The sequence below is a fragment of the Eumetopias jubatus genome, unplaced genomic scaffold (assembly GCF_037043125.1).
Source record: "Eumetopias jubatus isolate StellerSeaLion01/CBP00866 unplaced genomic scaffold, mEumJub1_p1.0 scaffold_15, whole genome shotgun sequence".
In the NCBI taxonomy this organism is placed as follows: Eukaryota; Metazoa; Chordata; class Mammalia; order Carnivora; family Otariidae; genus Eumetopias; species Eumetopias jubatus.
The window spans coordinates 44801450-44820665 of NW_028274821.1; the positions used below are offsets into that span (position 1 = coordinate 44801450).

Genomic DNA, 19216 nt, shown 5'->3' on the forward strand with positions numbered 1-19216 from the left:
TCTCTTTCAATCTGGGGGTGTCTTTGGGTCTAAAATGAATCTCTTGCAGACAGCATATTGATGGGTCTTGTTTTTTAATCCAATCTGATAGCCTGTGTCTTTTGATTGGGGCATTTAGCCCATTTACGTTCAGGGTAACTATTGAAAGATATGAATTTAGTGTCATTGTATTGCCTGTAAGGTGACTGTTACTCTATATTGTCTGTGTTCCTTTCTGGTCTATGTTGCTTTTAGGCTCTCTCTTTGCTTAGAGGACCCCTTTCAATATTCCTTGTAGGGCTGGTTTTGTGTTTGCAAATTCCTTTAGTTTTTGTGTGTCCTGGAAGCTTTTTATCTCTCCTTCTATTTTCAGTGACAGCCTAGCTGGATATAGTATTCTTGGCTGCCTATTTTTCTCATTTAGTGCTGTGAATATATCATGCCTGTCCTTTCTAGCCTGCCAGGTCTCTGTGGATAGGTCTGTTGCCAATCTAATGTTTCTACCATTGTAGGTTACAGATCTCTTCTCCCGAGCTGCTTTCAGGATTTTCTCTGTCTCTGAGACTTGTAAGTTTTATTAGTAGATGTCAGGGTGTTGACCTATTATTGATTTGAGAGGGGTTCTTTGTGCCTGCTGGATTTTGATGCCTGTTTCCTTCCCCACATTAGGGAAGTTCTCTGTCATTATTTGCTCCAGTATACCTTCTGCCCCTCTCTCTCTTTCTTCTTCTTCTGGGATCCGAATTATTCTAATGTTGTTATATCTTATAGTATCACTTATCTCTCGAATTCTGCCCTCGTGATCCAGTAGTTGTTTCTCTCTCTTTTTCTCAGCTTCATTTTCCATCCTTTGGTCTTCTATATCGCTGATTCTCTCTTCTGCCTCATTTATCCTAGCAGTTAGTGCCCCCATTTGTTACTGCACCTCATGAATAGCCTTTTTTATTTTGACTTGGTTAGATTTTAGTTCTTTTATTTCTCCAGAAAGCGTTTCTCTAATAACTTCCATGCTTTTTTCAAGCCCAGCTAGTATCTTTAAAATCATGATTCTGAACTCTAGGTCTGAAATGGTACTAATGTCTATATTGAGTAGGTCCATGGCAATCAGTACTACCTCTTGTTCTTTTTGTTGAGGTGATTTTTTCCATCTTTTCATTTTGTCCAAAGGAGAATAGATGAATGAGAGAACAAAATGCTAACAGGGTAACAACGTCCCCAGAAAATATATTCTAAACAAATCAGAAAAGACCTGAAACCAGGGGAAAATAAAGGAAAGAAGGAAAAAAGAAAGAGAAAAAAAAAAGAAAAAGATAAAAACAAACAAAAACAGAACATGATCAAATATGATCAGGCTGGTACATAGATCAGTGCCACACACTAGATTTTGGGAGTATTTTGGTCTGTTAGAAGAAAGTGCCTCCCAAAGTTTTAAAGAAAGAAAAACTTATATATATACAAAAATAAGGGTTGATACGATGAAGGGATTGGAATATGACTGTAAAGATGAAATTTATAAAAAATTTTATAAAAGGAATTGATAAGTTGTTTGAAAAAAGAAAGAAGGGGATTTTAAAAAAAGGGGGGGAGAGAATGTGATCAGGCAGGAGACTAGAACAAAGCCATACACTAGAGATTTAGGGTATATTTTGATCTGTTAGAAGAAACTGTATCTCAAAATTTTAAAAGAGAGAACTATATATATATATATATATATATGTATATATGCCAAAAATAAGGGCAACTACTATGAAGGGATAGAATATTCTAAAAATGAAAAATGTTTTTTTAAAAAAGGGATTGATATTGGTTGAAAAAGGGAAAAAGAAAAATTCAAAAGTAAAAAAAAATTAACTTTGAAAGACTAATGAATCATGGTAAAAAAGCCATGAATTCTATGTGCAGTATTCCCCTAGCCCTGGAGTTCCGCTGTTCTCATTGATTGGTAAACTTGGTCTTGGCTTGCTGGCTGTTCGTGCTGATCTTCTGGGGGAGGGGCCTGTTGCTGTGGTTCCCAAATGTCTTTGCCGGAGGCGGAATTGCCCTGCCATTGCCGGTCTGGTCTAAGTAATCTGCTCTTGGGAGCTTTTGTTCCCTTCAAGCTTTCCGTACAGCTTTGGAGGATGAGAGTGAAAATGGCGGCCTCCCAATCTTGCCTGGAGGAGGCGAGAACTCGGGGCCCCGCTCCTCAGTGTGCCTCCAGAGAAAAGCAGTCAGTCACTCCCATGTCCCCGGTCTCCGGCAGCACTCCGTGCTCACCCGGCCTGTAACCGAGCATTTCTATGTCTGGCACCCGACCCCGTGTGGAGTCTCCAAACCCAGCAGATCCCTGCGGTGCGCTCCCGCGCCGCTCCCCCCGGGAAGGAAGGGGAGTCTCCCCGGATCTGCCGCCTGTTGGGTCCCTGCTGGAGGAGCAGTGGCCCGACTGCCACAGATCACAGTTTATGGCAACCCCGAGCTGAGAGCCCGCGCCTCAGCTCCGTCTCTGCAGCCAGCTTCCCCGCTCCGATCCCTGGGAGCTCTGCCGCACTCAGGCACCCCCGGTCTTTCTGTGACCCCCGAGGGTCCTGAGACCACACTGTCCCAGGAATGTTCCACCCCCCGCTTAGCCACTGCAGCGACGTCCCTCAGCGGAGCCGACTTCTGAAAGTTCCGATGTTGTGCTCCGCGGCTCTAGGACTTGCCGGAAGCGGCCGACAGAGGCCCCCTCCCCCGCCATCTATCCTCCCGAATATTGCCTCGGATTCACTTCTTCCCACATCCTACCTTCCAGAAAGTGGTCGCTTTTCTGTTCAGAGAGTTGTTGCTATTCTTTTCTTTGATCTCCTGTTGAGTTCGTAGGTGTTCAGAATGGTTTGATCCCTATCCAGCTGAATTCCTGAGACCAGATGAAATCCAGGTCTCCTACTCCCCTGCCATTCTTGTTCCGCTTCCCCCCCCCCCGTTTTTGAATGGAATGTTCTGTATATCTGTTAAGGCCACCTGGCCTAATGTGTCATTCAAAGCCATTGTTTCCTTGTTGATTTTCAGTCTGGATGATCTATCCATTGAGGTAAGTGGAGTATTAAAGTCCCCTACTATTATTGTATTACTGTCGATTTCTCCCTTTGTCTTTTAATATTTGTTTTATATACTTTTATGCACCTATGTTGGGTGAATACATATTTACAATTGTCACATCTTGTTGGATTGATCCTTTTATCATTACATAATGCCCTTCTCTGTCTCTTGCTATACTTTTTGTTTTAAAGTCTATTTTGTCTGATCTTTTTCCATTCCTTCACTTTCAGCCCATGTTTTTTGGTCTGAAGTGAGTCTCATGTAGGCAGCATATAGATAGGTTTTTTTTAATCCATTCAATCACACTATGTCTTTCTATTGGAACATTTAGTCCCCTTACACTTAATAACTGATAGGTATGTACTTATTGCCATTTTGGTTTTCTAGTTCTTTTCTGTTCCTTTCATCTTCTCCTGCTGTCTTTCCTTATAGTTTGATGGCATTCTTCAGTGTTATGCTTGGATTCCTTCCTCTTTGTTTTTTGTGTATACATGATAGGTTTTTAATTTGTAGTTACCATTGAATTCATATATAACATCCTAGGTGTATAGCAGTCTATATTAATTTGCTGTCGCTTAAATTCAAACACATCCTAAAGCCACTACATTTTTATTCCCCCTCCACATTTTATATCATATTTTACATCTTTTTATTTTGTGTATCCCTTGACTAATTTTTGTAGATAATTATGATTTTACTACTTTTATGTTTTAACCTCCACGCTGGCTTTGTAAGTAATTATCTACTACCTTTACTATATGTTCATTTTTGCCAGTGAAGTTTTTTTCTAGTATGGCCCCTTCTTCCCACTTAAAAAATTCCCTTTAATGTTTCTTGTAAGGCTGATTTAGTGGTGATGAATGCTTTTAAATTTTGCCTGAAAAACTCTCTTTCTCGCCTTCAATTCTCAACAACCACCTTGCCAAGTAGTCTTTGTTGTGGATTTTTTTTTCCTTTCAGCACTTTGAATATATCATGCCATGCTCTAGGCCTGCAAAGTTTCTGCTAAAAAAAAACCGGTGACAGCCTTATGAGATTTCCCTTGTATATAACAATTTACTTTTCTCTTGATTTTTTTAAGATTCTTTATCTTTAATCTTTGCCATTTTAACTATTGCATGTCTTGGTGTGAACCTCCTTAGATTCATCTTATTTGGTGATCTGCTTCCTAGGCTTAGATGTCTGTGAAGTTTTCTGTCCCCTCCTCCTTCTGGGATCCTGACTCAAAATTGCTCTTCAGCTTGGTTGCTTCTATTACCCCATCTTCCAGATCTCTGAACCATTCTTCTGCATCTTCTAATCTGTTGATTCTCTTTAGTGTATTTTTCATTTCAGTGCTTGGGTTTTTGTTTTGTTTTGTTGTTGTTGTTGAAATTCTCACTGAGCTCATCTCTTTTCTCAAGTCTAGTATCTGTACCACCATTACTTTGAACTCATTTAGCTTTTCATCTGTGGTTTTGTCGTTTTTTTTTTTTCAAAGAATCAACTTGTTCTTTCATTTAGGGCATATTACTCATGTAAGTGGGGTGTTAAAGTCCCCTACTATTATTGTATTACTGTCAGTTTCTCCCTTTAGATCTGTTAATATTTGCTTTATATATTTAGGTACTCCTATGTTGGGTATATAAATATTTACAAATGATATATCCTCTTGCTGGATTGACCTCTTTATCATTATGTAATGCCAATCTTTGTTCTAAAGTGTATTTTGTCTGCTCTAAGTATAGCTACCCCTGCTTTCTTTTGGTTTACATTTACAGGAATTATCTTTTCGAAACATCCCTTCACCTTCAGTGTGTGTCTTTACTTCTGAAGTGAGGCTCTTATGGGCAGCATTTAGATAGGTCTTGGTTTTTTTATCCATTAAGTCACCCTACGTCTTTTAATTAGAGCATTTATAATTGATTTACACTTAACATAATTGGTATGTGTGTACTTACTGCTTTTTTATAGTTCCTATCTCTTCCTTTCTTCCTTTGTGGTTTGATGACGTTATTGATATGCTTAGATTTCTTTATCTTTTGTGTATCCACCATAGGCTTTTGCTTTGTGGTTACCATGAGGTGTACGTACAACAACATATCTATAACAATCTATTCTAAGTTGATATCAACTTGTCTGATTCCATTCTAAAGCTCTACCTTTTTACTCTCTCCCCATTTTGTTTCTGATGTGATATTTTACATCTTTTTATCTTGTGATCCCTTAACTAATTATTGCAGTTAGAGTTATTTTTACCACTTTTGTCTTTTACACTTCATACTAGGTTTATAAGTATTAATCCACTACCTTTTCTATATATTTATCTGTACCAGCGAGTTTTTACTTTCATGTTTTCTAGTTACTAATTAGTGCCCTTTGGTGTTAGTGTGAAGCTGACCCTTTGACATTTTTTGTTTATATTATGCATTCTTATGTAAATGTTTTTAAAATTGAACATCTTCTTGTGAGATTTCTTTTGCTACTGAAGATGTTTTTATTTTTTTAATTGAAATATAATTGACGTATGATATCCTCTTCTAACATTTGTTTTAAGGCTGGTTAATTGATGGTGAACTCCTTTAGCCTTTGCCTGTCTGAAAATCTTTCTCTCTCCCTCAATTCTAAATAATAACTTTGCCAGGTAGAGTATTCTTAGTTGGAAGTTTTTTTCTTTCAGCAGGTTGCAGGTGAGGAGACAATGACACAGTAAATTCAATGTTTTTGCTAAAAAAAAAAAAATCTGATAGTCTTATCAGGGTTCCCTTGTAGGTAACAGGTTGGGGTTTTTTTTCTTACTACTTTTAATAGTGTCCTTATCTTTAAATTTTGACACGTTATTTATAATGGGTCTCTTATAGATTCATCTTCTTTGGAATTCTTGGGGTTCTGGATCTGATCATCTGGTTCCTTCCCCAGGTTAGATTTCTTAAAATAAGTTTTCTTCTCCTTTTTCTCTCTGCTCCTTCTGCATCCTCTTTGAGGCAAATATTGGTCCTTTTCTCTCTGCTCCTTCTGCATCCTCTTTGAGGCAAATATTGGTCCATTTGCTGTTGTCCTGTAAACCATCTTCGGGCAGTTATTTCATTCTTTTTGCTATGATTGGATGAGTTCCACTGCCTATTTTTGAGATGACTGGTCCTTCTGCTTCAGAACCCCTCTATTATATTTATCAGCTTTAGTTACTGTGTTCTTCAGCTCTTTCACTTCTATTTGGTATTTTCTATCTCTTTTTGAAGTTTCTCATAGTGTTGATCTATCTTTATTCATCCATACTAGATTTCTAAAAGCTTTTTTAAAGAGTTGCAAGATTTGAAGTATTACAAGTTAGAGGGTACTGCTTGATCTCACAATCCTGTTGGTATTTTCCTATTGGTGATAGTGTTGGGATGTGCTTCAAGTTATGGATGCACTCCAAACCTCCACATTCCACTCTTGTGAGAATGAAAATGGTAATGGTTTCTGACAAGAAAATCCTTTTGGAATAGTGTCATGCAAATATATGTTCTTTCATGTGCCTACTTCTTTGAAGTCTATGGAAACCATGCTGATGTTAGTCTAAGCAGAACTAAGACCACTTTCTCAGCTCTAACAATCTGGCTTCATGTAGTAATAATTCAACTTTCTTTTTCACCTGTCTTGGGTGAGGAACATGTTCCATTCAAGCATGTGTGAAGGAATGAAACTGAAAGCAGCCCCAGAATGTTAGAAATACAAATGTGGCTGGAAAACAGGTGCCAGATCATGAGTAATCTAGTATGCTCTATGAGGAGTTTGGATTTTATTATGAATGCCACCTTGTTTGACTTTTAAAAGAGTATATATTTAGCAGCATAGTATTGAAGTGACAAGAGTGGACAAAGAGAAACAATCTACTGGAGAAATGGTGCTGATAGAAATGAAGGCAATGGAGAGACCTCATAGATTCTATGAAAATTTGATTCACATGGCTTCAGTAGTGCTTGGATATCACAGATGAGGAAGAAGCTAAGAGGACACATTTATAAATGGACTGAACAACTAGGTAGGAAAACAGACATAAGGTGAATTGGGTAAGAAATTGTTTCAAACATGTTTAGTATTATTTGTGAAATATGCCATTAGATATTTTCATTCAGCAGTTGGATGAAGATCTGGCACGTAAAAGGGTAGTGTAACCTAAGAGGAGGGAAAGCATGAGATGCACAGGATAGAACCTTCGGGAACACTAATTGGCAGAAACAGGAGGGGAAAAAAGATAATCTAATGAGTAGAAAAAGAAAGTATATTCACGGAGAGTAACAAAGGAGTTTCCAGAAAGGAAGGAAGGATCGGGGTACCAACAACCAAGATAAGGTAAACATTATCTGGTACCCAGGGGAACTTGAGTGACAGGCAGTTACTGGCAACTTGTGAAGGGCAGTTTCAGTATGTCAGTGGGCAATTAAGTCAAATCAGCAGCGAGTAATTTCCAGTTGTGGTCAAAGAACATCAGCAAAATGACAGACAAACTAGGTGGCCCTGAGTTCCCTTTCCCCCATGGAAACATCAAAAAACAACCAGAAATTGGCTGAACTAACCCTATAGAGGTAAAAGCCTACAACAACAACGAAGCAAACACCCTTTAAGAAAGTAGGAAATTTGGGGGCATTTTCATTCATCCTTCCCCACCCTCTCCCCAGCATGGCACAGTCTCAGCCTAGAGGCAGCAGCAGTCCATTTCCCTCCCTCAGTCCACAGGGAGCACAGAAAACCCTATCTGCAATGTTCTAACCTATCAGGAAATCACCTAAAAGAATGGTCTCTGTCTCAACTAAGATCTCAAATGGGGGAAGCAGCCACTGCTTGTGAAAGCTGAAGCGGGGGGGAGGGGGCTACAGACCGGCAGACACCTGGAGCAAGAGATTCCAGATAAAGACATAAAATAGACCCCCGAAGGCCCTGAGAACTTGGGGTGAGATGCCCTAGGAAATTAAGACGTTAGAAAGCAGACATATGTACGGGGAAATTGAGAAAACTACATGCAAGGCCCAGGCAAGACATATGCTCACAGAAAAGACCTGAGCATATCCTAAGCTTTCATTGCAGACTGATGCCTAGGCTCAGAGCACACCCAGCTAATCAGTGAAGGAGTGCCCAGGCACAGAGAGTATATACAAAAACTGGGAGAGATGTGTTTTTCAACTGTTATTTAGGGAAAATTCACAAATATTGGGAAATTGGAAAATACGGGATGCAGAGAACACAGTGCGCAGAGGAAAAAACTATAAATGCTTACATTAAAACAAAGACTTCAAAAAACAACCTAACTTCCAGCGTTAAGAGCAAACTAAAGCTGGTAAAAGAAAGGAAATAATAAAGTCAATAATATCTATAAATAAACAGAAAAATCAATGAAACCAGAAGTTGGTTCTTCCAGGCGATCTACAAAATGGCCAACTTTTAGCTACACTAAGAAAAAAAAAACAGAAAACTCAAATTATTAAAATCTGAAATAAAAGTGGTAATACATCAATACCATGAACAATCGTACAACAAATTGAATAACCGAGATGTAATAGACTATTTCCTAGAAACACACAACCCATCAAGACCAGATTGTAAGGAAGTAAAAATACGCATAGACCTATAACTAATAGGGAGTTTCAATCAGTAGGAAAAGCCCTGGCCCAAATGTCCTCACTGGTGAATTCTACCTAATATTTAAAGAAGAATTTATGCCTAAATTTATTCCTCCTAAAAATTGAAAAGGAGGGAATACTAACACTCCCTAACTCATTCTGCGAGGGCAGGATTACTCTGATACCAAAGCCAGAGGAAGACAGTACAAGAAAACTAAAGACCAATATCCCTTTTAATTATTGATGCAGAAATTCATGTGGTAAAAAGATGATTTTTTTTTTTAATTTATTAAGATTTGTGGCCTAGGATTAAAAAAAATGTATTCTGCTCTGGTTGGGTAGAGTTTTGTGTATAGGCCTCTTTAGGTCCAACTGGACTATAATATTATTTATTGATCTTTTGTTTGTCCTATCCATTATTGAAAGTGGGGTATTTTAGTGTCCGATTATTACTGTAGAACTGTCTATTTCTGTCTTCAGATGTCAGTTTTTGATTCATGCGTTTTGGAGGTTTGGTGCTTATGCATATATGTTAATAGTTGTTATATCTTGGCCTTTTATCAATATATTTTCTTATTAGGATAGCCACCACAGCTCTCTTTTGGTTACTATTTTGCATGGAATATCTTTTTCCATCCTTTTACTTTCAATGTCTCTTGTGGAGAGGTTAAAAAAAAATCAAAATCTAAGCCTTTAAGCTAATATCTGCCTTTTAAGTGGGGAGTTTTTTTCCACTTTGGAATGTCTTATGGCTTCCTTCCCCACTTCATTCTCTCCATTACTGCAGACTCCTCAACAAAATACTAGCAAATGAAATATAGTGGCACATTAAAAGGATTACATTCAGGTAGGGTTTATTCTTGTAATATAAGGATGGTTCAACGTATGATAATTAACCATGATAATATACCATATTAGCAGAATAAAAGGAAAAAAAACACATTATCTCAACTGATGCAGAAAAAGTCTTTGATGAAATTCAAAATCCTTTTGTGATAAAAATTCAACAAACTAGTAATAAAAAGAAACTACTTCAAAATAATAAACACCATTGATGAAAAATCCACAGCTAAAAAAACCCCATAGCTATCATAGTCAGTAGTGAAGACTGAACACTTTCCCCTAAGATGAGGAAGACGACAAGAATGCAATGTTTACCACTTCCATTCAACATACACTTGGAAGTTCAGAGCAATTAGGCAAGAAAAAGAAAAGCCACCCAAATTAGAAAAGAAGTGAAAATTATCTCTGTTAGAGATGACACAATCTCATATGTAAAAACTTAAAAATCCCAATACCAACACCAGAATAAATCTCTTGGAGCTAATAAATTCAACAAAGTTGCAAGATACAAAAATCATTAGAAATCAGTTGCATATCTATATATGAATTATGAACAATCTGAAAAGGAAATTAAGAAAATCATACTATTCCTAGTGATGGGTATTAAAGAGGGCACGTACTGCACGGAGCACTGGGTGTTATATGCAAACAATGACTCATGGAACACTACATCAAAAACTACTGATGTATGGTGATTAACATAATAAAAATAAAATTACATGGAAAAAAATCATACTATTCACCCATCAAAAAGAATGAAATGTTGCCACTTACAGCAACGTGGATGGAGCTACAGCATATTACGCTAAGCAAAATAATAAGAGAAAGACAAATACCATACGATTTCACTTGTATATGGGATTTAAGAAACAAAACAGGTGAACATTCAAGAGGGGGAACAAAAGAGAGAGAGGGAAACAAATCATGAGAGACTCAACTATAGAAAACAAACAGGGTTGATGGAGGGAGGTGGGTGGGGGAGAGGGATAGATGGGTGATGGGTATTAAGGAGGGCACTTGTTAGGATGAGCACTGGGAGGTTATATGTCAGTGATGAACCACTGAACTCTACTCCTGAAACCAATACTGAACTGTATGTCAACTAGGTAGAATTTAAATTTTAAAAAATAAATTTGGCTCTAAAGTGCCAGAAACAAAAAAGAATATCATTCTACTTATAAACTGGACCAAGGAGGTGAAAGACTTGTACACTGAAAACTACAAAACATTACTAAGAGAAATTAAAGAAGACCAAAAAAAAAGACAAGACATCCTGTGTTCATGGATTAGAAAACTTATTAAGATGTCAGTACAGCTCCTTCTGAAACAAATAATGCAACATGTTAAGAAAAAAGAAAAAGAAGATAGCAGGAGGGGAAGAATAAAGGGGAGTAAGTCAGAGGGGGAGACGAACCATGAGAGACGATGGACGCTGAGAAACAAACTGAGGGTTCTAGAGGGGAGGGGGGTGGGGGGATGGGTCAGCCTGGTGATGGGTATTAAGGAGGGCACGTTCTGCGTGGAGCACTGGGTGTTATATGCAAACAATGAATCATGGAACACTACATCAAGAACTAATGATGTAATGTATGGTGATTAACATAACAATAAAAAATTTTTTTAAAAATGTCAGTACAGCTCAAATTGATCTAGAGATTCAAAATCCCAAGAACTTTTTGCAGCAATAAGAAAAATCCAACCTAAAATTCAGATGGAATATCAAGAGATCCTGAATATCCAAAAAAACCTTGAAAAAGGACAAAGTTGGAGGCTTCACATTTCCTCACATTTACATCACCATCAACAGTGCACAATGGTTCCAATTTTTCCACATTTCCACCAATGCTTATTTAATTTTTAAAAATAATGAAGTGATATCTCATAGCAGTTTTAGTCTGTATTTCCTTAATTGCTAGTGATGTTGAACATCTTTTCATGTGTGTATTGTCCATTTGTATGTCTTCTTTGGAGAAATTTTTATGCTAGGCTTTGTGTTCTGTTGTTGAGTCGTAGTTTATTTAATAACAAAATTTATTATTTATTAGATATTTATATATAAAAGCTACAATAACCAAAACAGTGTAGTTCTGGCATATAATCCAAGGGAATGGAATAGAGAGCCCAGAAATAAACTTTTGTACATAGGATCATATAAAGTGTGCCGGGATCATTCAATGAGAAAAGAATAGCCTTTCAACAAATGGTGCTGGGAAAAGTGGATAGCCACATGCTAGAGAATGAAGCTGGATCCTTATTTTAACTATATACAAAAATTAACTCAAAATGGATCAAAGACTTAAATGTAAGGGTTAAAAGTATAAGCTCTTAGAAGAAACATAGGGAAGCAGCTTCATCATACTGGACTGGCAATGATTTTTTGGATAGGACACTAAAAGGACAGTTAAAGAAAAATTAAATAAACTGGATGTCATCAAAATTGAAAGCTTTTCTTCATCAAAGGACACCAAAGTGAGGAGACAACCCACAGAATGTGAGGAAATACTTGCAAATCATAAATCTGATAAAGGATTGATATCCAAAATATCAATACAACTCAACAAAACACAAAGCCTAGAATAAAAATTTCTCCAAAGACATACAAATGGACAAGACACACATGAAAAGATGTTCAACATCACTAGCAATTAAGGAAATGCAAATTAAAACTACTATGAGATACCACTTCATTATTTTTAAAAATAAAATTAAACATCGGTGGAAATGTGGAAAAACTGGAACCATTGTGCACCGTTGATGGTGACGTAAAATGGTACAGCTACTGTGGAAACCAGTATAGCAGTTTTTCAAAATACTGAACATAGTATTACCATATGATCCAGCAATTCCACTTCTGGATGCACAGTCAAAACAACAGAAAGCAAGGATTTGAACAAATATATGTACACTAATGTTCACAGTAGCATCACAATGGCCTAAAGGTGCAAACAACCAAATGTCCATTAACAGATGGATAAACAGAATGTAGTATATACTTACAATAGAGTATTATCCAGCCTTCAGAAGGAATGAAATTCTATACATGCTACAATATAAATGAACCTTGAAAACATTAACTGAAAGAAGTCAGGCACAAGAAAATTACAGGCCAGTGTCCCTGCTGAACATAGATACAAAGATCAACAAAATTTTCACTAGCCAAATTCAAAAATATATTAAAAGAATCATACACCATGAGCAAATGAAGTTTACCTCAGATGCAAGGATAGTTCAACATCCACAAATCAATGTGGTACACCACATCAACAAAATGAAGGCTAAAAATCATATCTCAATAGATCCAGAAAAAGCATCTGACAAAATTCAATACCCATTCATGATAAAAACTCTTAACAAAGTGGGTATAAAGGGGGCTGTACCTCAGCATAATAAAGGCCATATATGACAAGTCCACAGCTAACATCATCCTCAGCGGTACAAAGCTGAAAGCCTTTCTTCTAAGATCAGAAATGAGAGAAGGATGCCCACTCTCCCCATCTTTATTTTACATAGTATAAGAAGTCCTAGCTAGAGCAATTAGATAAGAAATAAAAGGCATCCAAATTTACAAGGTAAAAACAAAAATGATTGATATGCTATTATGTATGGAAAGCCCTAAGGACTCTATCAAAAAACTATAATAAGCAAATTCAGTAAGTTGCAGGATACAACATCAATATACAAAAATCACCAATCAGAAAGAGAAATGAAGAAAACAATCCCATTTACAATTGCATCAAAATGAAAAATATACCTAGGAATAAATTTAACCAAGGAGGTGATTATTGAAAACCAGAAGATATTTATGAAAGAACTGAAGATGACACAAATATATGGAAAGATATTCTGTGCTTATGGATTGGAAGGATGAATATTGATAGAAGGTCCATGTTGCCCAAAGCAATATACAGATTAAATGCAATCCCGATCAAAATTCAAATGGCATTTTTCACAGAACTAGAACAAATAATCCTAAAATTTATATGGAACTACAAAACAAAACAAATAGCCAAAGCAATCTTGAGAAAGAAGAACAAAGCGGGAGGCCTCATGCTCCCTAATTCCAAACTCTATTAAAAAGCTACAGTAATCAACGGGGAGCCTGGGTGGCTCAGTCGGTTAAGCACCTGGCTGACTTCTGCTCAAGTCATGATCCCAGAGTCCCGGGATCAAGCCCCACATTGGGCTCCCTGCTCAGTGGGGAGTCTGCTTCTCCTTCTGACCCCCCCCCTTATACTCTCTCTCTCTCTCTCTCAAATAAATGAATAGAAAGGTACAGTAATCAAAACAGTAAGGTATTGGCATAAAAACAGACATTGATCAATTGAAAATAGAAACCCAGAATTAAACTCATGTATATATGGTCAATTAGTTTACTACAAAGAAGCCAAGAATATATGGTGAGGAAAGGACAGTCTGTTTAATAAATGAGGTTGGGAATACTAGACAGCCACATACAAAAGAATGAAAATTAACCACGATCTTACACCATACACAAAAATGAACTCAAATGCATTAAAGACTTGAAAAATCTGAAACCATAAAACTCTTATAAAACATAGGCAGGTGCACCTGGGTGGCGCAGTCGGTTAAGCATCCGACTCTTGATTTCGGCTCAGGTCATGACTTCAATATCATGAGATCAAACCCTATGCTGGGCTCCACACTGAGCATGGCGCCTACTTGAGACTCTCTCTCTCCCGCTGCCCCTCCCCCCATTCATGCTCTTTCTCTCTCAAAAAAAAAAAAAAGTAGGTAGCAAGTCCTTTGATACAGGCATTGCCAGTTGTTTTTTTTTTAATCTGACACCAAAAGCAAAGGCTACAAAAGCAAAAATAAGCAATACAACATCATACTAAAAAGCTTCTATACAGCAAAGGAAATCATCAACAACATGAAAAGACAAGCTACTAAATGGGAGAAAATATTTGCTAACCATAAATCTCATAAGGGGCTACTTTCCAAAATATATAAAGAGGGGAGCCTGGGTGGCTCTGTTGGTTAAGCAACTACCTTCGGCTCAGGTCATGATCCAGGAGTTGCAGGATCCAGTCCTGCATCAGGCTCCCAGTTCAGCAGGGAGTCTGCTTTTCCCTCTGACCCTCTCCCCTCTCATGCTCTCTCTCAAATAAAATCTTTAAGATATATATATATAAAGAACTCATGCAACTCAGTAACCAAAAAAAAATCTAATTTTTAAAACATACAGAAGATCTGAATAGACCTTCCTCCCAAAAGATATAGATGGCCAACAGGTACATGAAAATGTATCTTAGTACATAATTACTAATTATCAGGGAAATGCAAATCAAAACCACAATGAGATTTTACTTCACACCTGTTAAAATGATTATCAAAAAGACAAATAACAACTGTTGGCAAGGATATGGAGAAAAGAGAACCCTTGTACACTATTGGTGGAAATATGAATTGATCCAGCCACTATGGAAAACAGGAGGGATGTTCCTCAAAAAATGGAAAATAGAACCATAATATGAACAAGCAATTCCACTTTGGGGTAGAATTTATCCAAAGAAAACAAAAACACTAACTCAAAAAGACATATGTACCCCCATATTCATTGTATTATTTATAATAAACAAGATATGCACACATTCTGGAAGGGGAGTAAGTCGGAGGGGGAGATGAACCATGAGAGACGATGGACTCTGAAAAACAAACTGAGGGTTCTAGAGGGGAGGGGGGTGGGGGGATGGGTTAGCCTGGTGATGGGTATTAAAGAAAGGAGGGCACATTCTGCGTGGAGCACTGGGTGTTATGCACAAACAATGAATCATGGAACACTACATCAAAAACTAATGATGTAATGTATTTTAACATATTAATAAAAAATCTTAAAAATAAATTTAAAAAATAGCTCCCCTGTGGACCTTTGGAGTCCAAAGATCCCCAAGAGCTTTTTTTCGAAAGTGACCTCTAAGGGATGTCTGTCCGCTTACTCTACTCACGTAGCAAATGCTGGCTAAGGGCTGGCTGGCTCAGGGACACTGTTGTTGGGATGAGGTATTTGCTGTGATAGTCTGGCTCTGGCAACTCAGGGAGAGGCTTAACCATCTCTATGAGCACCTAGCAGGAGAATCTGAGCAGAGACTAACTATACATACCTAAGTCTACTTCTGTTCAGCCGCGCTGGGTCTAACCTGGAAACACTGAAGCCAAAGAAAGGAAAGAAATGATGGACTTGTTAACTTGAATGAATTTAGCAAGAAAACAACAAACCCAATTGCCCTGTGGACTGAAGGGGCACTTAGAGGTCTTCTGCTCTAAAGCTTACCACACCACATTCTTAGTGCATTCTGCCACGAACCCTTTGATACGGTTCATCTGGGGAGGGAGTGCACATTTCTCTGACTGGCTCTACACGACCATTAGCCGTTTGCTAACAGAATGCTGATAGACCACAGGAAAGCTAACCATTCCGCCATGGCACAAAGAAAAGAAAATGTGCCAGTGAATGTCCTTTAGTGGATGCAAGGAGGGGCAAGATGAATGATCGGAAGGCATCAGACAAAATGCTCAGAAGAATTCTGTGTCCCGTGCAGCCTGAGCATTGCAGCGCCCCCACCCCCTTAACTTGGCTAACATTATACATGTCACTTTTATCTGCTTCCCAGTGCAACGGGCCCTGCATCGGGCCTCACCTAGCCGTGCAACACAGACAAGTGTTCTGCCAAACACGGGACGGCATCACTTTACCATCAGAGCAGTGCAGCGCCCTTCCCAGGTAAGAGAAAGCCGTGGACCTCCTTTCCCCAGGCTCTATGTCAATAGCACGGAAAGAGAGTGTTGAGCGGATGTTTATCTTCCAACATCCCACAATCCTTGTGGTCAGATGCCCTTCCCTTTCACCTCGTTCTCCCCAGACATAGATGGCCCCGTGGTGGCCTTGCACTTACTACATGGGCCAGGCTGGGCTTTCCTCTTTTGGAGATAAAGATTACAGAGGGTGCTGTTCTGAGGGTGGCCTGATACCGCAGGGGATCTGCACTCGCACCAAGGTGGGCGGGACGTGAGGTCCACGCGGCGGCCACCAGACCTCAAGGACTCCAGTAGCCCCTCACCTTTGTTGGCCCTCCGATAGAAGTTACACTAAAATAAGGGCGCTGATCCCTGGGTCTAAACCTATCATTCCTATCCAGTCCCCATTCCTGGTCCTACTGGCCTGTGGATGTCTCCTTGGGGTGAGAGCTTACCATCCGCCCCAGGCCCTGCCTCTACCAGCCCCCATCCTGCAGAGACCGCATTCTTGGCTCATGCAGTGATACAGACTTTGTAGAGCTGAGCACCCAGGGGCCCAGTGAGAGCCTTCTGAGATCCTACAGCCCCTCGCTAACTGAACAGAGATCAGAACCCACCTCTGGTAGCACAAGAGACTTGAAGAGTTGCCTAGCCTTCTTGGGCTTGCAACGCGGTTTTCACATCTGATCCCTGATCCCAGCCCCGTGGCGGCAGACCCTAACCCCGTCCCCCTCCTCCTGCAGGCCCGTGAGCACCCAGAACTGCTGGTCAGAAGCCTGCGGTGTACACTGGAGGGTCAGCCTGTGGAGCCTGTGCACGGCAACATGCGGCAACTACGGCTTCCAGGCCCGGCGCGTGGAGTGTGTGCACGCCCGCACCAACAAGGCCGTGCCCGAACACCTGTGCTCCTGGGGGCCCCGGCCCGCCAACTGGCAGCGCTGCAACATCACCCCATGTGAAAACAGTACGTTCCAACCCCAAAGAGCCTTCTGCCAGGTCCCCATAGGCCACCAGGGGCAGGCCAGGGCAGGCCCTGGGCCCAAACCTGAGCCTAGGGCACTGGATCAGGTTTCCCAAGAATGGTGAGCGCGGGTCAGAGTTGGGTGTTTTCAGAGGGGCACCTGCAAGCAAGCCAAGACGTGTGCAAGGAGGTGTATACTCATGTCCAGACCCCCAAGGATGGCTGAGTGTGCCCTGAGGCACTGAGCAAAGCCAGGTGCTGTTGGCCCAGTGCTAAATGAAATCAGCCTCCAGCTCACCTGCAGTAGCTTGGCTGGGACCCAGAGAGGACAACCAGACAATGCCTCCCAGGGGCCAGGCCACTAGACAGAAAGTACTGCCCACACGAGACGAGCATGCCGAGCGCCTCCTGCCCAGCTGGCCCTGCACCCATCATGGCTCTGCCTCTCACAGAACAAGGAGCTGCCGCCCCAGGGGCGCCCACCGAAATTGTGCAGGAGCCCATGCCCTCGAGATCTGATCCTCCTTCACTCTCCCCTCCCTCGAGTCTAGATCCTCCTCCACCTGACACTGGCATTGTATCCCGGTTGGGTATTTTTTCTCCCTCTGGACCCAAAACAAATTGGAGGGGGGACGAAGACAAAGTCTGAGGCAAAGGATAAGAAATGTTAAAACATTGCCATGCGGTTTCCCCCCAAACGGGGCCTCTCTAAGCATCGGATTGCTAAGGCTGAGACAGATGCCTGTGGGCACACTGTCCCCTTGCTTATACACCGGGGAGAGGGGATCTTTGTTCTGTGGGTGATGCCGGCCCATCTGTGTGTCAAGAGCTCACCACCATCCGTACTAATATTCGATCAAAGTAGTTCAGACTTACAGTGTTAATCACAGATGTCCACCACCCAAATCAGCACCAGTATTTAAGGACCGTCTCGTTTGTGCCAGTGCTGAGCTAGCATGCCACAGTGCTCAGGTCAGGCCCGGTCAGGGGAAGGAGGAGAGAGGCTGAGGTGGACAGGGTAAGAAAACAGAGTGGGTCCCGTCATCCAGCCAGCCACGGGAACCCCAGGGGCAGCCTGGGAGGCACGGGGCACAGTTCCACCAGAGTGGACAGCAGTGGCCCCTCCGGCCCCGGAGCCCAATGCCCAAGGCAGACCCCAGCAAGCACCCCGTGGCCACAGCCCTTGGGCTCTGTTTCACATCTTTCTTCTGTCCCCTTTCCCAGTGGAGTGCAGAGATACCACCAGGTACTGCGAGAAGGTGAAACAGCTGAAACTCTGCCAACTCAGCCAGTTCAAATCTCGCTGCTGTGGGACTTGTGGCAAAGCGTGAAGGCGGGGCCCAGGGAGGAACTGCACCCTGGCCACACAGAGGACTCACGCCCCCACCTTGGACAGAACTTAAGCTTTCTTGGTTTATTTATTTATTGCCCTCTCCCTGCCCCCCCACCACACACGCCCTCGTCCGACCTCCTCCCCCCACCCCAGACGTGAGGACCTCAGCATGTCCTCTCTCAGTTAGCTGGAGGACAGGAATGTCAGGGAAAGACAAGGAAAGGGGTCTAAAGGAGGTTGCAGAGCAGATGCCTTCCCCAACCCGGGTCCCAGACAGACCAAGCAAGAGGCCAGCACAGCTCCTGGGGACAGCAGGGAGTCAGGGCCAAGAGCGGACGAGAGACAGGCAGGTAGGGTGACAGCGTTTGGAAAGCCTTGATGCAGACTTCGGACAACCAACTGTGTCTTCCCTGGCAGCACGCTGTCGACCCAGGAGTGTACTGCTGCTTTGTGTCCTCCCCCCTCCCCCCCCCCACCTCCGCCTGAGGGGAGGACACCATCGTGAGCAGAACCCAGGCCACAACTCTGTGCTTCCGGTGCAGAGCTGTGAGAACTCAAAGCACCCATACAAAGCAGTCAGGAGGAGACCATCCAGGTGGGCCTACAGCACACTTGAGGCAGAACTTCTACAAAGTCGGGGGGAAGGGTACGGAAGCAAAAAGAAGCCTGTGCACAGCCCTCAGCAGGGAAGCGCAGGTAGATGAAGAG

General features: G+C 41.1%; 1 protein-coding gene across 1 annotated transcript in view; it reads left to right on the forward strand.

Moving 5' to 3' along the window:
- The window catches only part of ADAMTSL1 (ADAMTS like 1), a 936829-nt gene extending 918323 nt beyond the window's left edge, over window positions 1–18506 (forward strand). Inside the window, exons 28-30 of the mRNA XM_088018750.1 lie at window positions 16091–16200; window positions 16958–17178; window positions 18400–18506. Of these exons, the coding sequence (XP_087874876.1) occupies window positions 16091–16200; window positions 16958–17178; window positions 18400–18506 (438 nt within the window). The remainder of the gene's footprint in view (window positions 1–16090; window positions 16201–16957; window positions 17179–18399) is intronic.
- Window positions 18507–19216: the final 710 nt, after the last annotated feature.